Source organism: Vipera berus, assembly GCF_964194415.1.
Source record: "Vipera berus genome assembly, chromosome: 3".
Lineage (NCBI taxonomy): Eukaryota > Metazoa > Chordata > Lepidosauria > Squamata > Viperidae > Vipera > Vipera berus.
The window spans coordinates 200,564,224-200,579,159 of record NC_138204.1 but is presented as its reverse complement, the minus strand read 5'-3'; the positions used below and the strand labels follow the sequence as shown (position 1 = coordinate 200,579,159).

General features: G+C 37.4%; 1 protein-coding gene across 1 annotated transcript in view; it reads left to right on the top strand.

Annotated features, from left to right (window-relative positions):
* The window catches only part of EIF3H (eukaryotic translation initiation factor 3 subunit H), a 73,630-nt gene that overhangs the window by 50,703 nt on the left and 7,991 nt on the right, over positions 1–14,936 (top strand). The window contains exons 3-5 of the mRNA XM_081322367.1: positions 4,132–4,299; positions 6,864–6,963; positions 13,162–13,311. Coding sequence (XP_081178493.1) covers positions 4,132–4,299; positions 6,864–6,963; positions 13,162–13,311 — 418 coding nt within the window. The remainder of the gene's footprint in view (positions 1–4,131; positions 4,300–6,863; positions 6,964–13,161; positions 13,312–14,936) is intronic.

Genomic DNA, 14,936 nt, shown 5'->3' with positions numbered 1-14,936 from the left:
TACCATCACCACATCCGTTGACTAAAATAAATAGTCAAGCAAACTATGGCTGTTTGAAAGAATTCAAAACATATCTCCCTTTCTCCCCATTTTTTATAAGAACAAATTGAAAAATTAGAAATATTTGGGACACCTGGGATAGGAAAGAAAAAAAAATATTTTCTCTGTTGGTGTGAATGGAATATCTTGCCAGAAAAGACGACGCACTCAAAACGTATAATCTAAGAACAGTATAAAAGGTAGTTGATTGTATTTGGTATGGTTTGTAGCCAGGATAATTGGAACAGTAATCTAAAAGTATAGGAAAGGAACCAGTTTTCATGCCATATATACTTCAGTGGAATTCATTCTCCTGAACTCAGTGAAGCCTATTTTGTAAGTAGGTATATATGTTTAGTGGTGTACTAAAGTTTTAAGGCTGCAGCTGTGGGATTTGACATATAAGTAAATTCTACTAACCCAAGTTTTGCTTTTGAGGAATTGCTCTGGTACAGCGAAACAGTAATATATTTACTTATTTATTTACTTGATTTATATCAAACTTTCTGATCGACCAGAGTCCCAAATTAAATTAGGATTCAAATAATTATTATGTATATTTCACTTATACACAGAATATCAACTTTTCCCCTGAAAAATTCTTAGAGGTAAGAACCCCCCCCCCCTACTTCCATGGTCCTCAGAAGTTTTTAATCTGTATACCAATGAGAGACCACTGCAGGATCCCATGGCTTGATTCAATTCCCATATTTATTGTAATGTCAGAATTAGGCATTCCTCTCTGGTCTTAGCTTGTAAACTCTAAAAAATTGAAGGATCAAATCTGGAGAAAATTTGAGTCTGTAGGCCACTCTCAAAAAAAAAAAATTAAAGAGCTAACAATAAACCACCTCTATTTTCTCCTATTACTCTTTATTATTTCATAAATGCCTTTAATTTTTTTCTTTCTAGTGTTTTCCCACATATGCAGGGTTATCCCCCCTTTTTTATCAAATCAACCAACTGTTGTTCCATTGATTGTGGCAGGAATTGACCTATTGGCTTCTTGCCCAGACCTGACATCGGGAACTTAAAGAATGTGACTAGCCCAAAGTCACCTAGCTGGCTTTCATGTCCAAGGTGGAACTAGAATTCACAGTCTCCTGGTTTCTAGTTTGGTGCTTTAACCACTAGAACAAACTGCTTCTCTTGTGAAATTAGTTGTATGTAAAATATAAATTAAATCAAAAGTTTAAAAGAACATTCTGGTACTATAGGCTGTTTGGTAAATTTCTTTCGTTATGGGTTTATATTTAACATAGTTAACTTTCTGCATATTTTGCAACACAAAAAATCTTGTCTTCATTTCTACTCTGGAAATAGTTAACTATAATTCAATTAGCTTTTTGGAAGCTTACGTGTGTATATGTGTATGCAAAGATTATATTAAAATTTATTAATTGTCTCCATTCTGTGTCTGGATCCTGTTTATGTCAGCAAGAAGCTGATGGCCTGTGCCACACATTCTTGTTTCTGCTGTAATTGTATTTATTTAAATGATAAAAGGACATTCCACTTTGAAAGAAGACTCAGAAACCATTAGAGAAAGAACTCAGTCAGAATAATGACATTTGCTCCATTCCGTTCAAGGCATGTTGCTGAATGTAAAGCCAACAAATACGCTGGAAAGAGAAGATCACACAAACCCCCATCTTCTTCCCACCCTACTGCTTTTTATAAGGATGCCATAGAACATGGATCAAGAGACTTACCAACTATCCTGAATTTTAAGTCCGCATCCAGGTTGGGAAAAAGTAGAAATAAAGCATTGGGAGAATGGTTATAGGTTGAAATCCTTTTCCAATAAAGGAGAATATTTGTAGTTCAGGGTTGAAATGAGGGGTCCTTAGTGGTCTCTGAGCTTGGTTGTTTTCTTGTAGACGTTTCATTACCCAAACTAAGTCACATTATCAGTGCTGTATTTAAAGATAAATCAGGGTTTGATAGTCTGCATATTGTTTTGAAATGAAATTCCTAGGTAGTGTATGGAACCTATTTTGAAACTGCCATCCTCTTTCTCCCCCAAAGGACATAAAAGTTTAATACAGTGCTATCATACAGGTTTATTGTATATGTATTTAGGTAATATATACGTATGAACTCCTCTTGTAATACGTAGCAAGCTACCAAATGCATCTTGCTGACCAATCTAGGACACAGGAGGCCCAACTATATAGGCCTTTTCTGCGATACAGTAAGATTCTTTCGTTCACTGCAGAAAGCCTGCTATAAATAATTACATATTATCCGCATTGCAGTAATTTGATTGATTAGAAATGGGCAGTAAGTATGGGCAATAATAGAGGTCATTTAAGCATAATTTCACTTTGGAAGGAATTATAACTGCAATGCGTAGCTGTATCCAAAATATGATTTCCTGAATAATCAGTTGTTTTATTAACAGTAGTTGGGAAAGACTGATTTAAAGCCATATTAGCAGATCTGGGGCCCTCTTGTTGCAAAAACCAATAGATAAACCTTGTCTTGGGAGAAATGGAAATTAATCCTTTTTTTTTCTGGAGGAACCAGGGCAGATTGGGGTAGGCTAAAAGCAGCTGCAAAATAATGAGGAAGGATGAAAACAGAGAAAATGTGGCTTATATTTTAGAAAACCTCACTGTAGATCTTAGAATTTTGTATTGTAAATTGTTAAGAGAGACATGAAATTGTAGTGACGAGGGACTCCCAACATCTTTGAGAATCAAATTCTGCTAAGCATAGTCCTTTCATAAAATTGTTGTTATGTCTTGCTCACCGTTTTCTGATTCAGAGAGTGCAGAACAACACAGGAAGATCCGCTGTACTTGACACAAACCAAAAGAAAAGACTTAAGTCAATTTTAAAAATTCTAATAAAAAGTATACACACAAACACACAAAAGGAAAAAAAATACTTGGTCAATATAATAGGAACACTGGGAGAATGTCATATAATGTTAGACTTTGTGATTTTTAGGCAAAATGAAGGTGTGTTTAGTCAAAAGTCTGGCCAAATTCTTACTTATTAACTTTGTGAAGTCCTGGAGAACAAGTCAAGTCCCATATTACTGGAGGAGAGGATCTTACGTTGTTAAAAATCAGTAGGAGAAAGAATCTAGAGAACGATTGATCAGTCATTTAGGCATCAATATTTAAGAAAGCAATTGATCTGTAACAATTTTGAAAACAAGTCAAAGCATTTGACAAAAGTACCTTGTGGCATTCTGATTAGCAAGCTAATTACCCGATTGGATGGCACGAGAACTTAATGGTTACTTAGCTGGATTTAAAATCATATTCAAAGAGTGAGCACAAATAGTTCAAACTAGAACAAATTTTTGAGGGGCAAATAATTCTGATTCTTGTACTGTTCAACCTTATACAAGAGATTTGAATGAAAAGATGAAGGGAATACTTATTATTCCAGAGGACACATAATTGGATGAGACAAATGCTTTAGAAGAGTGATAGGCAAGGGCAATCCTAACCAGTCTTGATAGTTTAGAGAATTGGTATAGTATTTAAGAGGAATAGTTACTAAGTTCACTGAGAAGTAACATGTACAGACACAGAATGGGGAATATTTAGTGTGGTAATAGTACTTGTGAAAAAATGATATTTGAAGACTTGAATGGAACAGCCCAGCCTTCCAGTTCTTCAGGCAATGAGAGTAACTGCCTTATTCAAAGGTTGGATAATCTGCCCATCACCTCTGGCTGTGGATTTTCCTGAGACAAGTAGAAATTGTTTCTCTTTACCTGCTGCCTTTACCTGAACATGCCTCACTAATCCCTCCCTTTTAGAATCACAGGTTTTAAAACTATCATCCATTGTGATTGTCTCTCCAAATTCAAGGCACTAGACATCGTGAGATCCACGTGAAAACCTGGAAAGGTTTGCCTTCAAAGAAGTCAAGAATGACTAGCAGGACTCTGCTTCGTGTCGCTGAGCTGTGCAACCTCAAGAGATTCCTCAGATCCAAATAGGACAGCAACTTCTCAGCCTTCCTTATTTCACTAGGGCATCCTTTAGAAATGGCCGAGATTCAGGTGTAAACTTATCCTACAAAATGTTTATTGTCCCTCTCTTTTTTTTACCCCCCTCTCCTCTCCAGTTCAGTATCAGATGGAAATGATGCGTAGTCTTCGCCATGTCAATATTGACCATCTCCATGTCGGCTGGTATCAGTCTACGTACTACGGCTCCTTTGTTACCCGTGCTCTCCTGGATTCCCAGTTCAGCTACCAGCACGCCATAGAGGAATCTGTCGTTCTCATTTACGGTTAGCACGTGTGGTTTTCCTGTATTATTCCTTCCATCACCACCACCACCCCTAATTCCTCAATATTATTATATACATTGCCTATGAACTCCCTGCCTCAAGAGCTGCCTTGGCAGACCTTTTGCAAGTAAATACCAACTCTGTGTCTGCAGCAGCCTCAGCAGCAGCAAAGTCTAGACAGAGTTTCCTTCTTTTTGTTTATTTTTCTTGCTATCAGAGCCCTGATGTGTATGTTTTGGAATGCCAGAGGAGCTGCTTCATTTTTATTCCTCCCAATTCCCATCCCTCATGGAAGGGGGCGAGTGGAACTACACCAGATGTCTTAACAAGCCCAGCTTGCTGGAACGTCTGGCTCGGCATAAGACTGACCAATCATAAAGCAGATTGCCAAGTATTTCTCTTTTCTTCCCCCCCCCCCCGCCCCTTTCCCAATTTTTATGCATCTGATAGAAGCATACAAAACCTGGACTGTTTCGTTGAGGAAGATTTTCCCCCACCCCCTTTTCTGCTGATTTTTTTTTTCTAATGGCGTTTCCTAAGCTCTCCAGACCAGATGTTCTGCGCTGTATCAGAACCGTAGGCAATTTAACAGCTTTATAGCTGTCCACTCCCTGAATACTCACAGTTTTGCCATATCTGGCAAGCTCACATATAGTTTCCAGCTGAGAAGTAAATGTAACGTCCTGAGTGTCTGTCAGAAAAAATACTAATGAATACGATCAATCTTACAAGCTGCCCCTAAATTGTTTCAGTATGTTAACAATTGGATTACAGTAGAGAACAAGTTGTTAAAGTATATACTTATTCTGGCTGGAAATATTGCATCATCAGGTCCTGATGAATTTTCCACTTGTTTCACTCTATTTGGGTTTTCATTTTATCACTTGATCGCTAAAGGTTTTGCTGGGTTTGGGTTTTAGACAACCAGCATAAATAATTTTTTTTTTTTATTTTTTTTTAATTGCTGTTTGGCAAGTCTGCCTCAGCTGTTATCTCACTACAGATTTTACAGCTCCTTTTTCCTAGAGACGACATAGTTTTTCTTTTTAAAATTCGTAATTTTTCCATCTTTAATGTTAGCTCATCAACATATAAAGTATGTACACATTAAAAAAACAAGGCAACTGGAACATTTATCTAAATGTGTGTGTTTTTTTTAAAAAAAATACTGAGTCTGCATACTGTGCTACATCATGTAGCTCCCTTGAGTATTAAACATGATAAGAGGTAATACTGTTGATGAGTGTGTGGACCCTGAGTCTGGCTTATTTGCACTGGGGAAGATAAGAAAATAAAATAACAATTCTTAATTCTAGTATTATTTTAAAAATTTGATTCCCGCTTTCTCATATTCCTTTCTGTGTCAATTCCCAGTTTGTTTCTGGAACTATTTAAAATATTGGCTGTCATGTTTCGAAACTCTAATCCAGAATGGGCAAACTATGGACTGACTGCATGTGGTTTTCCAGCAGTTGAAGATTGCACCTATGCAATACAGCAGCAAAATAGGCAATTTTTGACAGTAGAGTTTTTCTTTGTCTCTTTTTCTTGTTTCAAAAATAAGAATAGGAACAGAAAGCCTTTCAAAAGCAAATCAGTTTTGCTTCTTCTGTCTTTACAATTACTACTCTACATCTGAGGTTCTGAAATCATGGAACTGGTTATTTTCAGCTCTTTCAATAAAACTCTCACTCCAGTATTTACCATTTAACCCCAGACAAAAGGAGGACAGGAATTTAAGAAGCTAAGCTTTAATGCACCCCATTCTATGGAATTGTCTTCCCAAATACATGCTTGTTTTGATTTCTTCCTACACTTTTTGAGGAATATGACAAAAATTCTCAATTTTCTCCTATCCTTTTTGTTGCGTTGCCCTCTTGTTGGAAGCACTGAGGCACTTCTGGGTTGAAAGGATTAGCTGATGACATCTCATTGCCTGGGGGACGACCAGTTGAGGGCTCCTTTTGTGTCCCCGGCAGGAGCTGGAGTGAAGGATGGGAGCTTGCTCCATCCCATGGCAGCACTTGGGTCTTGAGCATGGGCTGTCAATCCAGCGTCCTAACTATGGAAGTCAAGGTGCTCCTCATTATTTTTGTGGATAGAATTCTGTTCCAGAGTTTCCCAATCTTGATAACTTTAAGTTCCCAGAATTCCCCTGTTGGCTAAGCTCTTATATTCTTACCATTCTAAATAACTCATAAGTTTTTGTTACTGATCTCTACATAGAAATGGAATTAAATCAATACGATTTTTTTAAAGAGAAGATCTATTTCCACTGTTGTATATTATTTTGAAATTAAATCATTAAGATGTTCTTTTTAGATAGAATCTGTTTTCATCATTGCATAATATTTTGATATGCAGCCATAAAAAACATTTAATAATGCCAATACTAATAGTAATAATGCTTGCAGTTCGTGTTTCTTTACTCCACAAATTGTGGTTTCACAGAGGGATCAAAACAATACTGACATTTTTTTCTGATAATTAAAAGACATACAAAAAATTGCCCAATATAAATTGCTCAGATGAAATTTCATTGCTTTTCTCTTTATATCTCTCAGATCCTATAAAAACTGCTCACGGCTATCTCTCTCTAAAAGCATATCGTCTGACACCTAAATTGATGGAGGTTTGCAAAGAGAAGGATTTCTCTCCAGAAGCGTAAGTGCAAAGGGAAATTCTGGATGTGGGTGGTAGACGGACCAAAGGCACAAAATAGTCAAATCATTTGCGGTGAAACTCTGTAAAAGCTACAGAAGTATGATATATGTGCTTTCCCAGTAGCTTCAAGTATTGAGATAACTGATAGGATAAAGAAGCAACATTTGCTTCATCAAAGAAAGATTTGTTATGCCTGTTATTCCAGACAGGACAAGTGCTTAAGGCAACTCAAATTGAATAGAACAGACCGAAAATGTAAGAGTTCAATTCTTACTTTAAAGTGTTAATATCAGAATCTGTTTTTAGCTTTTTATTTTGTGTGTATGTGTGTGTTTGTGTGTAATTAAAACTTTTAGATATAAAGTGGCTTCTGATATTCTTCACAGCAGTTATAAACAGGGCTTTTTTTCTCATAGAACACTCAGAACGGAGTTTCGGCACCTTTTTTGGATAGAACCTTGTAGCTACCCTACATAGCTACCCTTGTAGCTACCCTTGATTTTCCCCCCAAGATTTTAGAAGTGGTTTGCCAATTGCCTAGGTCTGGGACAGAATGATTGGCTCAAAATCACTTCATGCCTAAGATAGGACTAGAATTCACAGACTCTTGGTTTGTAGCCCAGTGCCTTCACCAGCACACCAAACTGGCTCTTTGATTTTGTTTACTTTTTATTGAAATTAAATATATGTAGTGCTGTCTGATAGCAGCATCAAGCTGATTTTGTTTGGAGTTCTTCAGAAGGTAAGCAAGTTAGACCTAGTCAGTAGTGGGATGATAGAATTTCTGGAAATTTTAGGAGCGTAAAATAAGGAAGTAAAGACAAATTACTACTGTATTTTTTTTCTTTTAACAACCCTGTAATCCCTTGTATCAGAGAGGACTCAGGTCAGCTAAATGGAGCTGAACATTTAACTGGCCGGATGCCCTTCCTGACACCTACACGGAGCTCACAGCAGATATTTCTCTTTGCACCCAGAGAGAGAAATATCTGCCGCTGCCTAGGATCGAAGTCACAGCCTCCTGATTGAGAAGTGAGAGCTCCACCTCTAGGCCACCACACTGCTCACAAATTACTACTGTATAACTGCATCAAATGAACTATTGTGTTGGCTTATCTCTTATATAGTCTTCAAAATGAAGGAATTGCCTTCCTTTTTCAGCAAATTGTTTCTATGGGTACCAAAGCAAAAAAACAAGTATCTTTTAAATGACAAGAATTGCCATACTTGTTCTAGTTGCAGAAAAAAACTATCTTAAGGCTACATTTGGGACAAATATTGATTGACCTTTTAAAATGTGATTTAGAGCCATGGCTCTGTAAATCGTTTGTATCAGACTAGTGGGATTTTCTCTGAACGTCTTTTAAAGTGTGTTTCATCTTGATTTGCCATGACATAGCTTTTGACATGAAGATTAACAAAATTGAGTTGAACTCTAGTCCAGAGCAATAATGGAATTTTATCCTCAAATTACTTGAGACCAAAGCACTGTTTCTCCTCTTGATCATCTCTAGTCAACCAAGGGCACCTTATTATATAGATTGATCACTTTCATGACTCCAGAATAAGAACAGAGGAGATCCAGAGGGCCTAGAAAACATTGAATATATTGAATATAAGAATAAATGGTTTAAGATTGCATAATCTGACAGGTCCTCCAGAAATTCACAAGTATTCAGTATAGATGCTTTAGCCCAATTTTTGAACCATGGATCGTTATTGTGTTCTGTAACAATATTGGAGGGAGTCAGTGTTAACTGAGACAGTGGCATTCTGACTCAAAATTTCATGAGGTCTTGGTGTATCTTCATTCAAAAGAAGATGAAGAATACTGACATTTTATTAGATTTGTAGATACCAGTTTGCATTTATTTTAATGTTAGGAAAAGAACAATTTTTATTTAATTTTGAGATCTAAAAATACCACCTGGATGGGTTAATTTGCAGTATGGTGTGCCCAGACGTTGCCAATTGTTTGCCCACATTGTAGCCTACAAAATGTACAGTGACACTTGGCGATCTTGAGGCCAGTACTCATGGTTAAGAGTCACATTCTTGTAAAGATAGCCAATGGCTGTGTATTCATTTGGAAGAACAGTGGACTGGAGTTTTCTTCCGAAAAAAACAACACAATACTATGATACTATGGGCAATGAGGACATGAAGAGCTTCTAAGAATGCAATTAGTTAAACTAGCCTTCTTTGCATCCAGGTTGATGTTAATCACAGCACATAGCACACACATCTGTGTCTAAGGGACAAGATTAGCTGGAGATATTCTCCATTTCTTCTTGTGTTTTATATCCACAAGTATAAAATAATTAAAGAGAACTTTAGAACGCAGAATGTGTGGTTCACATAACTTGATTAATAGCTTGTTCTCTGAAGGTCCGGTTGAAGGATAAAAGTTGAAGTAAGAGATCAAAATTATGACATCTCTAGAAGGTGTTGATAGACTGCTAATCCCAGGTGGTAACTAGAGGAAAAGATCTGGATACTCATTGAAGTAAATTTGATTAGTGACATAGATATAAAGATTTAAAGGTTTTGCTGTCCAATTGTTACTGACTTAAGGGGACAGTGCTCATCTCCAGTTCTCTGAGAGACATTTCTGACATCATATGGCCAGCATGAAAATATGGAACACACTAATCTTTCCCGCTGAAGCAGTAACTATTTATCTAGTTGCATTTCCATGCATTTGAACTGCTATGAAATATATTCTGGATTTCACAAGCTATTTTCTAGGATTTTCATCTGTGGTTTTTTTTTTCCTTTCCTATTACATTTTTGTAGCAAGATTGAGAAAGTTTGGGGGGAAAGAAATTGTAGGTGGCATGGTTTCTTTCTAAAATTGCAGACTAAAAAAGAAAAGAAAAGCTTTCTCCAAATGATCTTTTCTTTCCTCTTTTGCCATTTGCTTTTTTTTAAAGTCTTTCAGCTTTACAATTTTGTTTAAAAAAAAAAGAAAGAAATCCCAAGGTAATGTTCAGACTAGGAAAGAAAGGGACAGTCTGTTGGGTTTGGAGGTGGACAGGGTGCTGTGTAAATATTTATTTCACAATTTGAAGAATGAAGTGTTGGTTCCATCTTCTGAAAAACTGCAAAAATCATCAGTTAGTATTTGAGAAGAGAAAATATATTTAGATAGTAAGCAGCAAAAATAATAATTGGGTTTCCTTATAAGACTAAAAGATCCCTTTGAAAGTTTGAGCAAATAAAAATAAGGAAAATGTCAATTTTAAATCAAAAGCTGCATCTAACAGTAAAGGATACGAAAAAAGGAAGAACAAAAACTGTTATGGTCCTTTGGTTTTGCCCTGCTTTTTGTGGAAAAGGAAAAATGTATTGGATCTCATACTTGCAAACACAGTATGTATGGGATTTATTTTTCAATATTTTTATTAAGATGAAGGGTTTTATTTTTCCTGTCATGGGTAGTTCATTCTGTGTACCCTAAGGCAGGAGACTGATTGAAAAGACAAGAACCTTGAAGAATGTCCTTCTATAATTTAACATAGAGGTACTGAAGGCTGTATTTTCCTGGGGGGGAAATGTTCAAAATGTAGGTCATCACCCATCTAAAAACTATTCCTATCTCTTTCAGACAATGAATAATTAATAGCAATAGCCAGTGCTTTTTTTGTAAAGGAAAAAGGTGCCGGAACTCACACATGTCATACAACCCGCCTTGCCTACCCTACAAGGTTCCATCCAAAAAAGGTGCCGGAACTCCGTTCTGAGCGTTCTATGAGAAAAAAAGCCCTGGCAATAGCACTTAGACTTATATACCGCTTCACAGTGCTTTACAGCCCTCTCTAAGCGGTTTACAGAGTCAGCATCTTGCCCTCAACAATCTGGGTCCTCAATTTTACTGACCTTGGAAGGAGGGAAGGCTACGTCAACCTTGAGCTGGTCAGAATCAAACTGTCGAACTGTTGGCAGCCGGCAGTCAGCAGAAGTAGCCTGCAGCACTGCATTCTAACCACTGTGTCACCACAGCTCTTGATTAATATGGTAGGCACCTACTGGAAACAATGATTCTTCTCTGTGATGGTGTAATGCAGGGGTGTCAAACTCAATTTCATTGAGGGCCGCATTAGCATTGCGGTTGCCCTCAAGGGGCCAGGTGGGTATGGCCAGGGTGGGCGTGGCCCACTGGGTGGGCGTGGCCAGCTCTACAACGTTCACATCAAGGGTGCCTATGGGGGCCTGGGCAGGAGTGGGACAGATCTGAGGGTCTCTGGCAGAAGGAGGGTCTCTGGGCCAGGGCCAAGGCAGTGGGGGCCATTCCCTCACTGTTTCCAGGATGGCTTCGCGGGCCACATGGAACCACTTTGTGGGCTGGATCTGGCCCCTGGGCCTTGTGTTTGACATGTCTGGTGTAATGGGACAACATGTACTTCTGCATTATCACTAACTACATCTTCTCAGTCTCAACTTCTCTAAATATGGTTGACTTCAATTTCTAGAAATTCTAGTCAATACGGCCACTAGATTCTGTTGAAAGCATATTTCAGAAGTTGAAGTCCTAACACTTCCGGGGGACTTCATTCAGGAGAAGACTGGTTTAAGAGAAAGTTTTCCCTGCTCTTCCCCAGTGGGAGAACTAGACAGTACCCACTTTCTGTATCAGTGTGTGTATATATACCTCTCTCCCTCTCTCTCCCTCTCTCTCTCTCTCTCTCTCTCTCTCTCTCTCTCTCTCTCTCTCTCTCTCTGTGTGTGTGTGTGTGTGTGTGTGTGTGTGTGTGGTGCAAAAAATTTTTTTCTCCAAAAGGGCTAAGAGCAACTTAAATACTCTGCTGCTCCCATCCGTCCATAGAACTTGAATGCCAGTGTTTTTCAATTGGATCATGGCCACAAAGAACAGACTTGATAATTGAGTAATTTGAAAGCCTTTAAAACCCACCTATAGTTTTAAATTACATATGAGAGCATGGTAAAGAACAATGAAGGACCACAATGGTACACTCTGCAATGTACCAACATTGAAAATCCAAGATCCCATTCTGTATTGATCTAATTCCCAGAACAGATGATATCATAATATGGTTGCCTGGTTTTGATTTAGCATGACCAGTCATTATGGTTTGTAAACAGTAATTTATAGTTTACCATGTCATTGAACCCAGCCAGTATGGGTTACTTTAATAGCTAGAATGTTGCATGAATCTAGCCAATATTCTTTTGTTAAAGAATATAACTGCCAGGATTATGCCTCTATTTTTCTATATACTGATTTGAAGTATGTAGGACTTCCAAAAAGTTATTGTTGTAGTATTTTCCCCATGCAATTTCTAATGCATACGTAATTATTTTAAAAGTAACTGGCATAGCAAACCTGCCTGGAGAAAAGCCAAGTTTGAATTTGTGCTCTGAAAAGCTTAGGTGGGGGTGTGTGTGATAGGTCGATATGCTTTTTGCACAAAAGGAAACCAATGGTATATTTGGCAACAGTGGAGTTCTTTGCAGAAGGAATTCAAAAATGAAGGCAGCACCACTGTTGTGGAATTTTTGAGGCATTGGGGCATAATCAGTATATGTTTTTGCATGTCTTATGTTCGATTTTTGATTCCTGCCTTGACTAGTCCCTACAGTTTTCTTGGCAAGGTTTTTTGGAAGTGGTTTGCCAGTGTCTCCTTTCTAGGGCTGAAAGAGAATGACTCGCCCAGGGACTGACCTAAAGCAGGACTAGAACTCATGATTCTAGTTTCTAGCCTAATGTCTTAATCACTGTATCAACCACTGATTGTCTGGTCTAATTTACTGTTGTCCATATTGACAGGGACTGTCACCTCCACTATGCCAAAGAGACCAATGTTTCTGTATATTATTAGGATGACTTAGTGACAGGTATGCTGCTTGTCCACTAATATTTTTTTCTGTAAGAGACCCTAGTTAAGCTTAAAAGGCACCCCAGAGTTCCCTAGATCTTGATATAATTGCTTCTTGATTCTTCAGACTTGTAACCTATGTCTGTTTATTTTGATCTGTTTTCCCCTAAATATGTTACAAGTTCTTGCAATAAAACAGTTTTCTCTCCTGGCTCTTTGTCTTCCATGTCTTCCCCAAAATTTGTCCTTCATGATTGGAAGAATGGAGCAATGTAGCCTCTGCAATGAGAAACTGAGAATTTTGCTTGTTTCTGGTGTAACTGTAAGAAATATATATATATGTGTGTACTTTTCATTTCAGGTTGAAAAAAGCAGGAATTGCATTTGAAAACATGTTTGAGGAAGTCCCCATTAACATCAGGAACTCCTACCTGATCAATGTTCTTCTTTGGGAGCTGGAAAAGAAGTCAGGAATTGCAAATAGACATGAATTGCTTAGCCTCGCGAGCAAGTAAGTGCTGACTGGAAATCAAAATGCAGTATGTGTTTCTAGGCTTTAGTTGAAATCATTGTAAAAAAAGAAAGGATAATCATTTCAGAAATTTCATCGTTTTGAATTAGTATGAAATTGAGGGAAATGTAGGCTAAATGCTTGGAAAATTTCACCAAGAGAGGCATTTAGACTACATTTTTCATCAGTTTCATATAACTCAGAGAATTGTCATCCAACTCTTCCAAAGAGTAGCAAATTGGCAGAAGCTGATTTGACTTCAGTTTGATTTGAAAGATACAGGTAACACATCAGTTAGGATTTTCAAGTTGGCCCTTGTATGTGAAAGAATTATGCACAAAATGATTCAACTTACATCTTACACTGTTTCTCTATTTTCCATTTATATTAATTGTGCCTCTCTATCCTTCTCAACACTTTCATTTTCCTTCAGATTGATGCAGGTTGCTTCCACTTCTGTAACAAAATGGTTAAAATACATTTTTTAAAAACACCTCGGGCTTTCAGATCAGTTTCCATGCAAGAGATCTTTTCATTGAGAATAGTTTTCTTGCCTTTTTCTATATTCCTAGAAACAAGATCTGAAGAATATCCTTTGGCAATTTTCTACAACTTTTTGTGTCCATATATGATGGACTTCCAATTAGATAAATTGCTCAAATATCCTTCCATTGGCTGTGCTAACTGTGAATTATGAGAGAGTCCAGTAGATACAGAGGTCACTAGTATGAGGAAAATTGTTTTACAGAAGAACACACAAGAAACAGATATGTTAAAAACACGCCACAAAATTGAGTTCCAATTTGTCTGTGAAATCTAACCTACATCTTTGGAATTGCAAATATAAATGAGTTGGTACTGGAGAGGTCTGTCTCAGAAGGTTTTTTGCAAATCATAGCCCCCTAACTGGAAAAACCTTCTGTGTTGTAGCACCCATTGTGGGGTCCTTGGTACTCTCTGAGTTTGGTTGTTTTCCTGCAGATGTTTCATTGCCCACACTAGGTAACATCAGTTCTGATGGTGAAACATCTGCAAGAAAGCTCAGAGAACAAGCACCATGGACTCCTCATTTCAACCCTGAGCTACAAACATTTTCTTTTATTAGCACCGATTGTATTTTGTTCTAAGAAGACTTTGGAAAGGCCGGTAATACTTCACAAGAGATAATGTTCTTTTTGACATTTTATTTTAAAAATGGGTCTAATTGTTGAGCATATTTGCCTTGAATAATGGATTGAAGGGGTCCATGGATTGCATCTTTGCCGCTTGGCCCTTGTAGTTGGGGCTGATCAGATTGTGAATCCAACTTCATGCAGAATTCAGTTTCATACATTACTGTTCCAGCTGACCATAATCCACTCATAACCTTATCTCTTTTGTTAAACAAATAAACAGCAGTTAAAAATGGGAAACATAACCAAAGAAATTAATGTTTTGGGTAGAGAATTCTACATGGGAATTTCCCTTTTATGAAGGTTTGCATTCTCATGAGATTAAAATTATTATTAGGAAATCCATTCTTAGACAGTGTCACAGATTCTCAAGTGATTAAACAGGAAATTGACTCTTATCTTCAAATTACTTCTATGTAAAAACAATGAGAACTTGACAAGGGTTATTGTGTA